Source organism: Capsicum annuum, chromosome 3, assembly GCF_002878395.1.
Source record: "Capsicum annuum cultivar UCD-10X-F1 chromosome 3, UCD10Xv1.1, whole genome shotgun sequence".
NCBI classification, from domain to species: domain Eukaryota; kingdom Viridiplantae; phylum Streptophyta; class Magnoliopsida; order Solanales; family Solanaceae; genus Capsicum; species Capsicum annuum.
The window spans coordinates 239,642,658-239,659,973 of NC_061113.1; the positions used below are offsets into that span (position 1 = coordinate 239,642,658).

The 17,316-nt window shown below is 32.2% G+C and overlaps 2 protein-coding genes across 7 annotated transcripts; one reads left to right on the plus strand and one right to left on the minus strand.

The window, feature by feature from the left end:
* Positions 1-8,538, plus strand: LOC107862829. 4 transcript variants are annotated; one of them, XR_007053738.1, is made up of 6 exons: positions 24-739; positions 2,549-2,598; positions 3,123-3,210; positions 3,493-3,609; positions 6,815-6,923; positions 8,024-8,538. XR_007053738.1 is itself a non-coding variant. In XM_016708513.2 (5 exons), exons 1-5 carry the CDS (start codon positions 263-265, stop codon positions 6,863-6,865), a joined length of 783 nt encoding a protein of 260 aa, XP_016563999.1. In that variant the 5' UTR covers positions 1-262; the 3' UTR covers positions 6,866-7,092. The 4 variants fall into 4 exon arrangements, 1 of the variants encoding a protein (XP_016563999.1); XR_001672055.2 differs by having other exon boundaries at positions 8,107-8,538; XM_016708513.2 differs by lacking the exon at positions 8,024-8,538 and having other exon boundaries at positions 1-739; positions 6,815-7,092.
* On the minus strand, positions 7,178-14,583 carry LOC107862828 (kinase-interacting family protein). Of its 3 annotated transcripts, none has more exons than XM_016708509.2 (3): positions 14,416-14,583; positions 10,818-10,959; positions 7,178-8,347 (listed from the first exon to the last, which is right to left on the minus strand). In XM_016708509.2, exons 1-3 carry the CDS (start codon positions 14,566-14,568, stop codon positions 7,347-7,349), a joined length of 1,296 nt encoding a protein of 431 aa, XP_016563995.1. In that variant the 5' UTR covers positions 14,569-14,583; the 3' UTR covers positions 7,178-7,346. The 3 variants fall into 3 exon arrangements, with proteins under 3 accessions (XP_016563995.1, XP_016563996.1, XP_016563998.1); XM_016708510.2 differs by lacking the exon at positions 14,416-14,583 and adding an exon at positions 11,775-11,996; XM_016708512.2 differs by lacking the exon at positions 14,416-14,583 and adding an exon at positions 11,714-11,731.
* Between the last annotated feature and the right edge of the window lie 2,733 nt (positions 14,584-17,316).

Below are 17,316 nucleotides of genomic sequence, written 5' to 3' on the forward strand. Positions count from 1 at the left end.
AAATTAAGACCTTAAATAATTGGACGGTCCATTATCCGTTACCCGCCTTAAACCGTTGCAGTTTTCCTCTATCTCTCCAACCACCAAATTTTCTCAATGAGGAAAGCAAAAAGGTAGACGACTAAATTACTTGAATTTACTTCCGATCATAATAACCTGTGAGTTCGAGTCACCAATAGAGGGAAAAAAGGCGGGAGAGAGTCACCAAGAGAGCAAAAAAGACGGGAGGTCGAGCTCATAGGAAGTAAATTCAAGTAAAACAATGAATGCAATTCATCTGAGCAGCATTTTTCAGCAGCCCTTTTCTTCATTTCTACTCTTTTCACTTCCCAAATCGAAACCATTTAACAATTCAAGAATCAAAGCATCATCATCAGAAAAAGAAGGAAGGAATAAAGAAATTCGAGTTTGTACAGAAAGGGCATGTAGAAAACAGGGATCTTTAGATACCCTTCAAGTTTTATCCGGGATTGTTCCTCCCTTTGTATCTGTGAATTCATGTGGGTGTCTTGGACGTTGTGGAGCTGGGCCTAACGTCGTAGTTTTACCGGGTCCTGTATTTATCAAGCATTGTGGTACTCCTACTCGAGCTGCTGAAGTTATGGCGTTCGTTTGTTTTGGTAGGGATGATGTTGAAGAGGAGAGTAGGAGAAGTTTAGAGGCTTTAGCTTTGAGGAAAAGAGCTGAGGATGAGATGGGTAATGGTAATTTCTGCGAGGCTCATCGGTTGCTTTCACAGGTGTGTGCTAGTGGTTTCATACTTTGCTGAATTAGTACACTCCCTCCGTTTATATGGTTTTGACTTGGCACAGAGGTTAAGAAAGTGAAAGTCTTTTGAATTATGTGGTCTTTGTCTGCATACGTGCCTGTAGTTTCTTGTAGTCTCTTGTTCGTGGTGTATTGGTGATATCTATGTTTTTTGAATAGATATTTTATAGTATTACCTTGTGTGTATCCTGTTTCCATTATTATCCTTTACTATCTAGCGGTTGTTGTTTGCTTTTATGTGTTTTGTTTGTTATATTGTTATCTGTCCTGAGTCGTGGGTCTCCCGGAAACAGCCTCTCTACTTCATCTGAGGTAGCGGTATGGACTGCGCACTTTACCCTCCCCACACCCCACTTGATGGGAATACACTGGATATGTGGTGGTGGTGGTGGTGTAGAATGTATCAATATGTCCTTTAGTTTTGTGGCCCGGAACATGTCATGTGGAAATTAGAATTAAAGAGTTGCCAAAAATGGAAAAGGGCATTCTTTTTTAAAGGGATTAAAAGGGAAGTACGACCAAAATAAACTGAAACGGTGGGATTATATTTCTTTGAAGTACTTCTGAAGAATGCAATCGATTATGAAGTTAAAGGGGTGTCGTAGTGAGATGACCATTGAGCTTTTCGTTGTGACTGCCTTAACTGGATATAGTGTGTTAGAATGAATATCAAATGCATCAATTACCACTTTGATTAAGTATAATGAATTTGAGACCACTGAAGTATTTCATGATAAAAATGATGAAGAAACTATTGAAAAAATGAGAATATGATTGATTCACATAATTTTCAACTTAGAGATGGCAGGTTTATCAGAATCTTGAGGTGTAAATGTTCGAATCAACTTTCCCTTTTAAGGTAATCGAAATAAAGAATTTCTGATCTCAGGCAGATATTAATGACCAAGGTGGAAAGATTGATATCCTTCAAAATTACAAAAGCTTAGATAAGACATGTATTATGAGGCTTTCCAGACAATTTATTATCTAGTCTGCCTCAAGGTGGCTTTTCCTTTCAGATGTCTATCAAAGGAATTTTACTCTTTAAACACCTTTGTTAGCTGCCTTGAGAATTGTACTGATTTTTTTGTTGAGGTGGAGATAATGAGAGAATGAGAAAATAAAATGTTGGGATGTAGATACCGGCTCATTCACCAGAGTGATACTTGTGTTTCACAAGTACAAGAAAGAATTATAATTCTCTTGTTACATATCTTTTTAGCTAGTTCAGTAGGATTTCTGTTAGGGGATATGTAGTCGGCAGCTTTCTACACCAATGGTGTGACCTAAGGGTCAATGAAGTTAAAATGGATCACGAGATCATTGTATCAATTCCAGAGGCAACAAAATTTGTGGGATCTCTTCACATCTTTCTAAGCATTGGTGGACAAAGTTATGCGGTATTTGTTTTGGTGAGATGTAATAATATTGATCGAGATGCATGCAAGCTGATCCGAGCACCATCATTAACCAAAAAAGTATAAAAGAAAAAGTTTCCAGATTTTTGACAACACTCAGTAGTTTGTCTGGATTACTTTGAACCTCATTGTCACGCGTCAAATGCATCAGAAAAGAAAACAGTTACTGTTGAGGCATTCACTATCCTTTCTCTGTTAGTTCATTGAAGAGCTTACAAATGATGCTATAATCCTTTCACTAGTTCTGTTACTTATATATATTAGCGTTACAGGTCTCGCTTAGATTTGGCCTGTTCGTTGTATCTACTATCTAATACAAGATTGGTGTCTAAAGGCACTAATGTTGCCATTCTTTTGTGCAGGCTATTGACCTAAAACCATTTGGAGGAGTCCATATTATGCTGAAAGACAGGTTTTTGTGTTTAAAATCTCTTTTACATGGAATGCTGGGACCTTTTGTAACCAAATAAATCAGAAAAATATCCTAAATCTCTCTGTTATTCACATGATTGTCTTGAATTTTTTACGAAAGCAACCATCATTATTCTGAAGGGGAGCCTTGGAGTAACTGGTCAAGTTGCTGCCATGTGACCAGGAGGTCACGGGTTCAAGCCTTGGAAACAGCCTCTGGCAGAAATGCAAGGTAAGACTGCGTACAATACGCCCTTGTGGTGGAGCCCTTTCCTGGAAACTGCGCATAGCGGTAGCTTTAGTGCACCGGGCTGCCTTTTATTTTTTTTTGAACCATCATTATTCTGGCTCTCGGCTTCCTTTCTGAGTTTTTCTTAAAGTCATTAGAGAAACTCTCGGATCACTAGATTTTGTTCTGCTTCCAAATTTATATTTAATAATTGTCGCTAATGCCTTGTTGTCTAGATGGTCAGAATGCATGTGATGATGTGACCAACAAGATGCTGAAATAAGTGTCTTCATCAGGTCTGCTGTGGAGTTGGCAATGGGAAATTTGGCTGAGGCATTTGATGATGCTAAGGAGGCGTTGACTATTGCTCCCAATTATCCTGAAGTAATTTGATTATTTGTTGCTTCTGCTACAGTATACATGAAAAGCCTGTTTTGTGCTTATACTAAACTTAAAATGTTTTGTGCTTAAGCTTAACAAACTCACATTAGCTTTTTTAGTCATAAGGACACAATCCACTTCAGAATACAGTAGATACAATGTATGATTGCATAATATCTGTACTCTCTTTCTGCAATTTGTTTAGGAACTGGGAAGAACATTAAATTACTTCATCTACTATTAATCTCTACTTGCAAATATTTATTAGATTTAATTCTTTTACAGGGTTATATTTCCCAAGGTGATGCTTTTATGGCTTTGGATCAAGTTGATGCAGCTGAAAAGTCATACTCCATGGCTTTAGAGTTAGATCCATCCTTCCGACGTTCAAAATCTTTCAAGGTGCAGTTCATGTTTGTTGTAGTTCTATAGTAATATTGTTTTTTGTTTTTTTTGTTTTTTTTTGCATCTGTTCTGCGCTGCAAATCCCACAACCCCTTAGGTTATCCTGCATTTGGAAGAAGTAGAAAAGGGAATAAATATAGTGATAATTTGATTGTTCATCGCCGTAGTAAATAGGAGATAAAATCGAATTTAACTTTTCGTTTTTACAAAACTTTACAACACAAAAAAAGCGTATTTATTAAGGTCGACGTCCTTGAACTAACTTTTGGCAACACCAAACATGAATACAAAATTTCTTCAGCCAATGCGGGTGCTATTTGAGAAGTAATTGAAATCTGATATAGTTCATTTGGTAGTAGTTTAAATCAGGTTATTACGTGGTAGAAGTCTTTAGTCTATCCAGTTGTGTCAATAGCTAAATAAAACACTCTGTCAATAGATAATATCTTAATAACTGATAGTCTGGTTCCTAAGATACGGCTGGAAAAGCACATAAAATGCAAGATAGTAAAATTGCTGTGTAAGTGAATGGTATTGGTTATGGATACTTTGAAGGGAAAGGGGATTGAGGCAGGGTGACTTCATGTTTGCATTGTTATTTGTTTTAGTGATGGATTACCTGTCCAGGATTCTGGAAAGGATGAGTGATTTGCCTGATTTCAGACTCCATTCCATGTGCAAAGTCACTATACTTACATTTGGTGTTTGCTAGTTAATTATCTTTCGTAAGGGGGCATTAGCATCAGTGTCTAGAGTAAAGGAGGCCTTAGGTCATTTTAGCCAAGCCACTGAACTGGAGGCAAATTGTGAGGAACCCAACATATTTTTGGCAGGAATAGATGCTGTGACTGAAGAGAATATCTCAAGAAGAAATGGAATAATAGGCACCTTATCAATCAGTGTCTAGGGGTCCCTTTGTCACATAAGAAATGGAAGGGAAGAGCATTGATTGTCGTCAACTGGTGGGAAAAATCACTAGCAGAATTAATAATGGCTATCGCAAGCAACTTCCATATGTTGGGCGCCTGCGAATTATTAACTATGTTCTTTTTTCCATTTACAACTTTTGGGGAGCTATTTTCATCCTCAGCAGGTGCTCAAAGAGGTGGACAGGAAATGTCGAGAGTACCTATGGGGTAGTAGGACAGAGAAGAGGAAAATATCCCTAGTAGCTTGGGACAAGGTGTGTGTACCAAAGAAATATGGGGGGGTTGAACATAATAGGGTGCAGAAGTTGGAATATTGCCTCTGTGGAACAATTGGTATGACAACCGGCAAATAAGAAGGATGTGTTGTGGGTGAAATGGGTACATGAAGTGTATATGAATACTACTAATAATTTCTGGGAACATAAACCACCTCAAGACAGTAGGTATTGACGAAAGTTAAATGCTATCAAGCTGCATATATTGGACTGGTATCATAGGGGTCATTACAAGTTGACTGCAACTGGTGCATACTCATTCACAAGTAGCTACATTGCAATGGGTGATTGTACCAAGTGGAGGGAAGTTGAAATGATCTGGAGTTCTGTTATGCTACCTAGGCAGAGACTGATTCTGTGGTTGCTGTTCCAGAATAAGTTGCTGACGAAGACAAGACTACAAAGATTAAATATTCTAGTGGAGGATACCAAGTGTTGTCTCTGTGATGCTGCCGAGGAAATTCAAAGGCACTTAATGGGTCACTGCAAATGGATTACAGTGGGAACTCTATCCAACTGGCTTGGACTACATGTCATGGATAGGGATGTGCAAAGCAGTATCAGGTGGATAAGTAACAGGCACTGGAGACAGTTTTAGAAGCAAACAGTTGCATCAGTTTTGGGGGCTATGATATACCACACTTGGCAAGCTAGGTATAAGAAAGTTTTCCAGCATACAACCACACATACGAGTTTAGTCATTGCACAGATACAGAAAGGAGTAATGTAGACAACAAGTTTATGTAAAGAGTCTAAGAGAGCTCGCAGATGTCAATATTGGATACAACAAATTTGTATTTAGTGTTTGGTAGTGCTGGTTTCCTGGGTTCTAGTTAGCTCACTGCACCTTCCTAGAAGGTGGCAGTCGACTACTAGATACTCTTTAGTTTGCAATTGTTTCTTGTTAGATGGTAATAGTTAATAATTACCAAAAAAAAAGTGCTGCCAATATTGGAGGAACAAAACAATTTTAATATTTACATTCCCAAGTAAATCTGAAATGATTTACCAAGTTAAGAATTTGCTACAAGCTGCTGGGGAAAACATTAAGCTTTTATACTCCCTCCGTCCCATTTTACCTGTCCCAAATTGGGACGGCACAACTATTAAGGAAACAATGATTGGTAATGTAACTTTACCATTTTGCCCCTCTTAATTGTGTCTTGTTGTTAGTTTCAATATTGATGGATGGCTAATACCAAAGCACCATTTATATTCTTAATGGTGTACTCTTAATGGTATTCATCTTTGCAATATTTTTCAAGAATGCTAATAATAAGGAGTAATCAATTACACTAAGGGTATAATGGAAAAAAAAATTGTCTTGTCTTGATAAGTAAAAAATGCCAAATAAAATGGGACAACAAATTAGGAAATTTGGGACAAGTGAAATGAGACGGAGGAAGTATAGCTCTACTACTCCCTCCGCCCAGCAATACTTCTCCACTACTGACTTGGCACACACACATGTTAAGAAACTATAATAATAGAGGCAGTTTTACTATATCACTCTTTTGAATATAATAAAATGCATCGAGTAATGAATGTAATACTTAATAACAAGAGTAGAATGGGTAGAAAGGGTTAAATATTCATTGATTTTCCACACTGGACCAGTATTGTTGGACGTCTATTTTTAGTATAGCGGACAAGTATTGTTGGACGGAGGGAGTAATTAAAACTAAAAATTGTCACATGGCATACCTATGAAAGGGTCTCACAACTTTTTGTGATTGTGGCAGCACACTTCATGTTTTTTTCTGTATGTAGAGAGATATCTGCCCATGCACACTACAAAGCTAATCCATGTGGAGGCCAATGTTTGTTAAATTGTTTCTAAGCCTTCCAAATCCAAACTGAATATTTTATTACAAGAAAGAATGATGGGCCTGAAGTAATTTTGTCAGCTGAGTCCACATGCACAAAGGGGAGTACCATCTGGCCCTCATAAGATCTGTTTTCTCACAACTGATGTATTATCATCCTTAAATATTTCAGGCTCGTATCGTGAAGCTAAAGGAGAAAGTTGCTACTGCAAATTTGGCATGAAGGACATGCTCGTACGATTTTACTAATTAAGATCTCTGTCAACCGAATTTGCCTTGAGGTATTTAAGTATTGCTGAGGTAGAACAGGTTTAGATATGTCTATAGAAGTGAGCTTCCACTAACATAAATGGTTGCGCTGCAATTTATTGCCTGGTTGAACGTTGTATATAGAATGATGTTTGCATTGTAGAGAGTTTATATGCATCATCAGACAACTTTCTCACCCTACTTTTCCCTTAGCCCATCTCCAGCTGTGTTAACTGAAGTGATCTTGGAGGATCTTACACATCTTTATAATAGAAACTATCTGTGATTAGGGCAGCAATTGAAGTTTCCTTCATATGCAATTCATATCCTGCTAAAAGGATGGAGTAGAACACACAAAATACAAGAGTAAAGTTTCTCTCTCGCTCTCTGCCCAATTAACGGTATACTAGTAAAGTTATAATTTCAATCTAGTAAACATTTTGATAGCCCTATCATCAGCAATAAGCTGAGTTGAGATTAGGTCCACAAAAGAAGAAATCAAACTTCTTGACCCTATCCCACAGCTTAGGAACTTTCTTCCTACCATCTGCCGTAGCATTTCCCTGCTGGTCACCACCACCCTTCTTCATATTTCCAAAACTAAAGCTCCTAGTAATCCCAACAACGACGTCTTCAGGAACTTTAAAGCAATATTTCATGCTAACTTCTCCTTTAACCTTCATTGATTTGGACCTCCGCGTCTTCTCTTCTTCATGCTTCACAAGCTGATCATAATACTCTTTGTTCCTCTTCTCCAGCCCGTAGATTTGTCCTTGAAGATCCTCAATCTTTCGACTTAGCATGCAAACCCTATGATCCTCCCGCATCCTTAATATGCACTTTGCGAGCTCACCAGCCTTCTTCTTCATGAACAGAGACTCCGAAGACACCACGTTGTTTTCCTCCATTAATGTAGCCACCTTGTATCCCAATGTAGCATTCTCATTTAACAGTATCAACCTCTCTGACTCCATCACATCCAGTAAGCTTTTCTGCAACTCTATCTTCCTTGATGACTCATTGTTTTGCCTTTCCACTTGATTGAGCTCATCCAAAACGAAATCATAGTCCACATTTCTGATCACCAAGTCAGCAACCATCATTTCAACATCAATTTTGTTTTGTGTTGAAGGTGGAAAGGAAGGCTGATATGACAATGAACTCTCTGCATCAGAATCAATTGACTTAGTGGTGGAATTGTCTTCCTCATTGCAGAAACCATTCTCATTGTAACTTAGTGGTGGAATGGGAGAAGAGTATCGACGATGATTATGGTTCTTGGCAAGTGCTTGGCAGTAGCGATCAGCCAAGGAGACATAGCTGTTGTACAATTCTTGAAGTAAGGCCAAGAGTTGTGGCCTTTGCTGGTAATAGGCATCGGCGCGTTCTGCAAAACTATCAGAAGTGTCTTTTTCTGGGATTTTAAGAGCCACCTTCTTCATCTTCTCATCCAAATCTAAAGAAAACAAAAACACCCAAATTCAAATAGAATTAAATAAATGTCGGTGATATGATTCACTTGACAGTAGAACATTTTGAAATTTGAATTGCAAAGGCACATTGCTTTCATCTTTAGCCCATATCTTTGCCCATGTGTAGATAGTGACAAATTTTGGAGGTACATGAAAATGAAATCACTTGTTTTGACTATTGCATCACTAGCTTGATTAAAACTACTATGTTCAAGGTCCTACAACTAATAATTGTACTTTCCACGAATTTAAGAACATCACAACTACATTCAGTCTCAATTGCCACCAAATGATAAAAGAGAAGAATAGAACATGTATAATATAAGTATAATACTAGCAGTTAGATGTATACTATGTGTATAATCCAGGTGTATAAATCCAGCAAATGATTAGAACTTTTTTTATTTCTTTGAACAGGAAATGACTATTAATCAACAGTACAATAAGACTCTACATTCTAGTCTACAAATACTTTTATTTGGAATATTCATTAAAGCAAAAGAAGATGCACAAGAATTTTTATCATGCATTCAAAGAAAACCAAAATGGAGTATCTAAAAGGAAATAATTCAAATTCACTCCAGAACATTAATTCCTTTAAAAGAAATGAACAAATATTTATTTTAATCCAGAGATAGGTAAAAAGACCACCATGTTACCCTTTTTTTTCTTTTTAAGTTGTTAGAACTTTCCATCAATTTATGTGAACAATTTCCTTAATAGGTATGTATTCATAACAAGTCAAAAAGATCTCATATAATCTTGTGAACCCACCAAGCACATGATTTTTCATACTTAGAATTAGAAAAAAAACAAGATTTTAAATAGCATTGGATTCTAGTATCCAAAAAGAAAACTGGTTGTTCTGATTCAGCAAAAGGATTAACAGCTACTACGCTAAGGTTCAGAAAAAAAAAATAAAAGCAGAAAAAGATTCTGTAAAGAAAGCAAAAAATCATTTTCGTTCTGCAACACGGCATCTAACAAAAGTAAATATATATAAATATATATTTCTCCCTCTAAAATTTTTAAGTATTCAAAATTTAAAAAACTTAGAAAAAAAAAGTTAATGTAAAGATTCTCAAGTCTTTAAGGTAGAAACTGCAAGAGACATAAATAGGAAAAGGACAGAATTTTTTTGAAATTAACTTTCTGATTTTATATCATATATTACATAAGAAAGAAAGTGACATTTCATATCAGTATACCCTTCCAAAAGAAAGGTTAACACAATATTACTCATTTTCCTAGAGAAAGAAATGTTCCCATCAACTTATAAAATAATGGACCAGATACACACCCACCCACCCACACCCCTACAATCAATACCTTGAAGTTTCAACTTGTGTTCTTACACTACCACTCCAACAAATTAAATAAGACTATGGTACAATTTTAACTTACTTGCATTATACAAAATAAAATCTTGAAAATTCCAACATCATAATTATAAAAAAGAAAAATTGAAGAAATGGTTTCTTGTGTATATGGAGAAATTCGAAATCGAAATTGAATGCCATAACAAAAGTTCAAATCAGCTAGTTTATATCGTAATTAATTTCACAATATATTTACTACCTAACACCATTAGGGTGATAGATAACTTTGTTCACCCAAACTTGGATAAATTAAAAAAAAATTACCTAGTGACTTTTGAGTCTGATTAAATTTGAACCTAAAATTTAATGATGTTCAACACACATCTACCACTAGATCATACAATTGGATACACAAAAATTGTACCTTTTAAGTGAAGAAGAATAAAGGGGCATGCCTAATACTTCCTCCGCTCCAAATTATGTGTCGTCATTTAACCAAACACTAACAATAACAATAATAACAAACTCGGTGTATTCCCACAAAGTGAGCTCTGGGAAGGGTAAAATGTACGCAGTCCATACCACTACCTTCAAAGAAGTAGAGAGGCTGTTTTCGATAGAAACTCGACTCAGGCCAGAGAATAGTACACACGGTCGTAGTAAAACATGAAGCAGGATTTTGACCGGACTTCATATTTAAGAATCAAGAATTGACTTTGTTAAAATTACAAAATTACCCTTCTTAAAGGAAGGAGTAATAGTATTTAAAATCAAGTGAGATCACTTTCAAGTAAAAAAACAAATAAAAAAAAAAGAGTAATAATATTTAAAATTAAGTGATACCATCAACAGTAAAATTGTAACGGTGTCTTTGAAAACTTACCAAACAAGGAAGGACGACATTTTTTTTTGAAATGGACCAAAAAGAAAAATAGCGACACATAATTTGGAACGGAGGAAGTATATAAAACTATAATGCACCAAGAATTATATACACCATTAACTCTAATATCTGTTGGCTGTGGAGGTGACAAATATATCGTGGATTTAGTCGAGACACGAAAACTGACTCAGACACCACGGTTATTTAAAAAAAGGAAGAGGTAAAAAAAGCATAGATATATGAATGGTTTACCAGCAACAGTGCAAAGAAGCCAAGAGGGTCTACTGAAGCTTCTCCTTTTTGCATAATTTGAAGAACCCATTGATGAAGATGGACTTAATGGCTTCTTCTCTACCTTCAGTTTTGCCTTCATATCAACAGGCAAAATAGGGGCCTACATTATTCAAAAAAAAAAAAAAAAAAAGCCTTCACATCATCAGAAACTAATTTAATTTTCCAGTCATCATCTCTTTCATCAATTAATGATAAGTCCATTAGGAGTATTACATAGAGAAACTGAACCTCCGTTGCAGTTTCCATGAAGACGTGGATATTACCCAAAGTATAAATAGAAATGTACAGTACACTTCATGATCAAATTAATGTACCCTATGAAATTTAGCAAAATGAGTAGAAACTCAAGAATATATAAATGATAAGTTGGTCAAATTACCCTTCTAATTAATGTTTTTAAGAAAAGTATGATAGAATGCAGATTACAAGATTAAGAGATACTGAAAGCAACTTAAAATACAAATATTATCATTAAACGCCACTATGATTAACACAATTCAGTTACAAAACACATTCTCCTTCAACTTCTAAGCTACCACTTTAACAATGACAACGACAAGAACAACGTATTGTCCCACAAAGTGTAACTCAAAAGGTAAGAGTGTACGCAGAACTTAACCCTACCTCAGACCATCAACTCGATATTGAGGATTCAAGTCACGCTAGAGAATAAGTAAACACACTATTAATCCACCCGAGAAGTAGGGCTGGGAAAGAACTTTCGCAAAGAGGAATCTGAAAATTATGAACTAGTTTCTAACCAAATATTATAATTTACACATTACCAGACAGCAGAGAAACAGAGAATGCTTTGAAAGGACCAATTATTTTCAAAAAAGCTAGCAGTAACTTACTCAACTTGAAATCTTCGATCACTTAAAAAAAAAAAAAACAGATAAGAGAAACTATATGCACCTCAAAGACAATATAGTTGCTCGAACGGTAAATACCCTCACTCAAAACTAGTTGTTAACTTTGGGAGGTATCAATTGCATGTGTTAAGGGGAGTTGCAAATCCAAATAATTATAGAACCAAAAAGGTCACTGACGTGACGACTTCTTTTTTAAAAGTGATATACTATATTGGGCTTTTTTGTTGAACTGTTTTCTTGGGTTCATGGACAAGGAAGTCAAATAGTTTTTTTCTTGCTTGTAAAAGCCCGCACACTCCGATTTGATTTTCATCCAATAAGAAGTTGCCACGTGTTGAACCCCGTCTTCGTGCATTTAATGTAGCTGCTGAGAACAGAGTTGATGGACAGATCAATTGGTCAAGTAGCTTTCTCTCAGCTCAACAGCCTACTACTACTAGCTAGTGTTCGATTAGTCGAGTTAATATCTCGAAAGCTCATCTAATTATGAATTTTTAAATACTGAAATCATCCAACTTAAAGAGTTTTAGTGGGCGTTTGATCATTTATAAAAAAAAAAAAAAAAAAAAAAAAAAAATTAAAATAATATAATTGAAGTTGTTTTTGATTTTTATGAGAGAAGAAAATGAAAAAAACTAAAAATAATTTTTTTTTTTGTTTTAAAATTTTTCAAATGCAACTCCAAGTTGTATTTGAAATTCTCATAATCAAACATCAACTTGGAGTTGAATTTGACATTTAAAAAAAATAAATTAAAGAGGGCTGTGAGCCCATCATTCATTAACAAAAATAAAACAAGTTGAATTTGACAAAGTGAAAATTATTTTCAAAAAAGAAAAATTATGGTCGAACGGGTTCTTATTTTTCAAATTTAGCATTTAAAGAAAAATTAACAAGATAAGATAAGTTTTATTTTTTATATGAGGTAAAAATGGACTCCACGATAAATAAAATTAAAGAAAATCCATGAACAACCTAAAAGAATGATGATGATTTAATTAAATTTGGATAGATTTTTAGTAAAAAAAAAAATAATTATGAACATTTTAGATTACAATCCAATTTTTTCTTAAAGCAAATAAATAACCTTATGAGAAATGTTAGATAACAAAATTTTAAATTTTATAATGTATCTCAAACTATAGATGACAACCTAATGTTTGTTTATTAGATCAACAAATATATAAACAAATATTAGGTTTGATTGTGTTGTTATCTAAAAGAATAATCTTTTAACTGCTATACTTGCATAATTTTTAAGAAATATAGAAATTGGGCATAAATAATTGAAATTTAAAGTATGATAGAAGGAAAATAAAATGAAACTTTCTAAACAAAAATACTAGCAAAAAAGAAAGAGACGAAAAATATCACAATAGATATTTTCTGCAACAAAAACGAATGTTACATAAATTCATCTTATGTTGGTATATTTAAACTAATTTTCTTTTAATTATTAATGGAGGTTTATATTTACGTGACATAAAAATAATATGTTTTGTCGTGTTAATTTCTTTAATAATATTTTTAATTGAGTGATTTTGAAAGATAAAAACTTCAAGTTGAGTAACTGTATTGTTTCAAACGAAGTTTAGTGATTTTGCTATTAAAAAAATTCATGATTGAGTGACATTTTGAGATATTAACTCCAGTTAGTTTAAACTTGTTTCGCATGAGATTATTCATAAAAACAATTTGTTTTAATAATTTGTTTGATTTTGATTAGAAATGAAACTTAGAAAAGTAAAAAAGAAGTTTTGAACTATGTAGTTTTAAACTAAAGATATGTTGAACATAGAAAGATATCTTTTAAATTTGTGACATTAAACATATCACGTTAAAAATTATCATTAACAAGTTATAAAAAAAAAAATGAAAATATTCTTTTTTTTAAATGAATTAAATAGAACAAAAAAAGAAAAGCAAAAGTGTCTTGTTTCATGATTTCTTTTTTATTTTTCAAAACTTGAATTTAAAGTCGTTAATTAAAAGATTTGATCTTTAGCCCTGGTAGTTTTTAGGAGGGTGTGATCAGATCGATCATTGTTTTTTTAAGAGAAAATTATTATAAAATAGCGATATTTTAGTGTTTATTGTTATATAGTGATAATTTATTAGTTACCAAATGTACAAATAAATTTGAAATTTGTTATTAGTGATACATCCTTTTAAAATTTGTTGGCTTTATTATTAATACATATTTGAAATTCATGTTATGTCATTGATATGACTTGAGATTCGTATTATATTTGTGATACAATAATTTTCTTTGCATTTCTGATATAAGAAATTTGTATTATTTGTTATACTATTAATTTTGTTACAACTATTCACCTAGCTTTGTTATATCAACAGTTTCTCTATTTTGTTGGCTATACAAAATAGGGCAAATTTCTTTATGTATATATTTTTTGAATATATGTATCATTCATATCATTGTCCTAAAAATTATCTAATCAAATCAAAAACATTCCTGATAGTACAACATATATAACTATAACTTTAAAAATCGCTAGATTTACATATAAATCCTAAATTTCTAAAAGCGGTACATTAATAATTATTTGACAAAGCCTTTGATCAATTTTGTTAGTGTGAATTAATCGATTAATTAATTAATTAATTAATTAAAATTTAATAATCTTAAGCCAAAGGATGAACGAATCAACTAATTAAAATTGCACCTTGTTCAACATAGAAGCTTTTCCATAAATGTGATTTTTGCGAGAATTGAAAGAGGAGCTTCTGGTGATTCTTGCATATCTGGAGGAGGAGGAAGAGGAGGAGGCGCCGCCTCCATTGATTTTGGAAGATCTGAAGAGAAAAAAATGACTCATTTGCTAAAAATATTTAGTGTAGCTGTGTTTGATAAAATTCTAAACCGTCAGTCATTATAAAAGGCAATTAGATGGCTTAATAATTAGGTAATTATCTCTTGTTTTAATATAAGCGATTGAATTCATAACTGTTGTCTTAAATAAATCTACATGTCTCAAATTTTGCATTTTAGTCAACTTAAGTCATACGATTTGGAGCTCAAATTAAAAGTTTTGAATTCAAAATGAGAGTTTGCTTATGAATTTTGAATAAAAGTTTTACTTCAATTTCAAATTCTAAATTCTTCCCAAAAAAATAGGATTTTAAATTTTAAGTTGATGTTAATTTTTAAAATATCAAATTTGACCCAAAAGTTTACAGTCTTTAAAAAAAATATATCACCAGTTTAAATTTTACCCAAAATAAAAATAAAAATTATGCTCCATGTGAAGAGATTATTCATATGGGGAAGATTAAACTAAAAATAGCTAGTTACTACTCTCGTTCAATTATGGATTAGTGAATTTTTGTAAAATTCTATATATTTGAAAATTTATAATAGAATATAATTACAAATATTTCTTTATAAAAAGAACATGAAAATATGTGATTTATTAATGTGGAGTCTTAGAACATTGGTACCTTGTTTATATATGAATTATGATTTGCTCATTTCATAAGATTCTATAAGAGTTGAAATTTATTTTTATTTTTATAAATTATCAATTTTCCATGATAATAAGATAATTTAAGAAATTCAAAATACATGTTTAAACAAAAATTTAATTTTAAATTAACCTATTTCAAATTAGTGACTTCAAATAATAGAAATCATGTCAAAAGGATTACTAAAACGGAGTTCTAAAATGGTCCATTTCTCTAAGGGGTCGTTTGATAGGGTGTATTAGGAGAAATAGTTCATGTATTATGTATGGTATTATTTAATATTATGTTTAGTAGGATTTTGGACCTATGTATAACTAATACATGTATTAGTTATTTGCTCTACTTGGTATTATAGGATGTATAACTAATACCTTTCATTTGGTGGTATTAGTAATACATAATAGGATCTAATACCCTAAGCTAATATATGTAAAGACGAAAATATCCCTCAAAATCTCAAATTATTTAAGCAATTTTTTTTATTTTCTTGATTTTATTTTTTATTTGCATTAATAAATTTATTTAAATAAATTAGCTTAAAAATTTTATTATTTAGAGAGAGTTGTCTGTTGCTAATTAAAATCCAATATCAATCGATAATACTTGAAATATGAGTTGTTTAGCTTCTTCTTTTTTAAGAGGGGGAAGAGGGAGGGGGATTACTATCGACTTTTATTTCATCACCAAAAGTAAAAATTACAAAGCAGTAAGGTTAACGGAACCTGCTTAAAGTAGGAGGGATCACCTCATGCAACTCTACAAACTCTTGTTTTTAATTGAAATTTGATGTTTTGTGAGTGAGTTAATTTATTAAGACAATTATTTACCCTCAAATAATTTAAGTGGAGATATAAAAAATACTTAATTCTTAAGAACAAATAATAGAGCTTTGAAAAGAAAATTAGCAAAGATATAAGGAAAAAGGACATGGGATGACTATTTTTAAAAAAGGAAAAATTTCAGAAAGTAACATACTTAAGACTATAATTACAATAAATAGCAACACTTTTGTAAAATTACAGTTTATAGCAAGAGTAGTATTATTTTACTCATTAACTGGGCAAGTATATGTTTTACTCTCACTATTTTATATTTTTCTATTTTAACCCCATTATTTCACCTTCCCTAAATATAATCATATCTTTTACCTTTTTTTTTTCATCTTGTTTTTTTTACCATTTTGTTTTTTATTTTTAATTTTTTTATTTCCACTTTATTTTCTCTCTTCTATTTCTATTTTTTTTTCTTTTTTCTTTTTTAATTTTTTATTTTCTTTTTCATATTTAAAGATAATTATCTCCATGATCTTCAAGATTTCAAAATAAAATATCATTACAGTCTTTCACTCTCTTATATCTCAAACTTTTTTTCTTGTTAGTTTTTTTTCATCTTATTTTTTATCATTTTATATTTTTATTTTGATTTTTTTTCTTTTTTTTCTTTTCACTTTTTTTTCTTTTTTCTTTTTCTTTTTTTTTTTTTTTTCGTTTTCGTTTTCTTCTTTTTTTCCTTTCTCATATTTTTTTTTCTTTTTCTTTTTTCGTTTTCCTCTTCTTTTTTCTATTTTATTTTGTTTCTTTTTTCTTTTATTCATACACTTCTATTTCTCTTTCTTCCTTTTTTTTTATTTTTCACTTCTCTTTTTTTTTTTTTTTCATTTTCATTTTTTTTTTTTCATATTTTTACTCTTCTATCTCTAACTTTTATTTTTGATAAGACAAATATGTATATCACATACACATGTTCAAAAAACATACAAAATACATAGTCATACAGATCTGGATATATATTTACAGTGCAAAATATACATATGTATTTACAAAATACATATCATATTCATATTAAAAAGTAACAAATATAACTATACTATATATCTTCATATGTATTTGCGAAATACAAAGGTGACTTATAAAATAAGAATATACATATGGATCAGGTATGTATTCTGTAAATACATATGCAGAGTTATATGTATTTTATACGGTGTTGGATTTATTTTTGAATTGTACATACTATGTCATTTTAGAAGATAACATATGTACTTTATGTATTTTTTTTATTACCTATATGTATATTTATATAATTGTCATTTTTGTTATAGA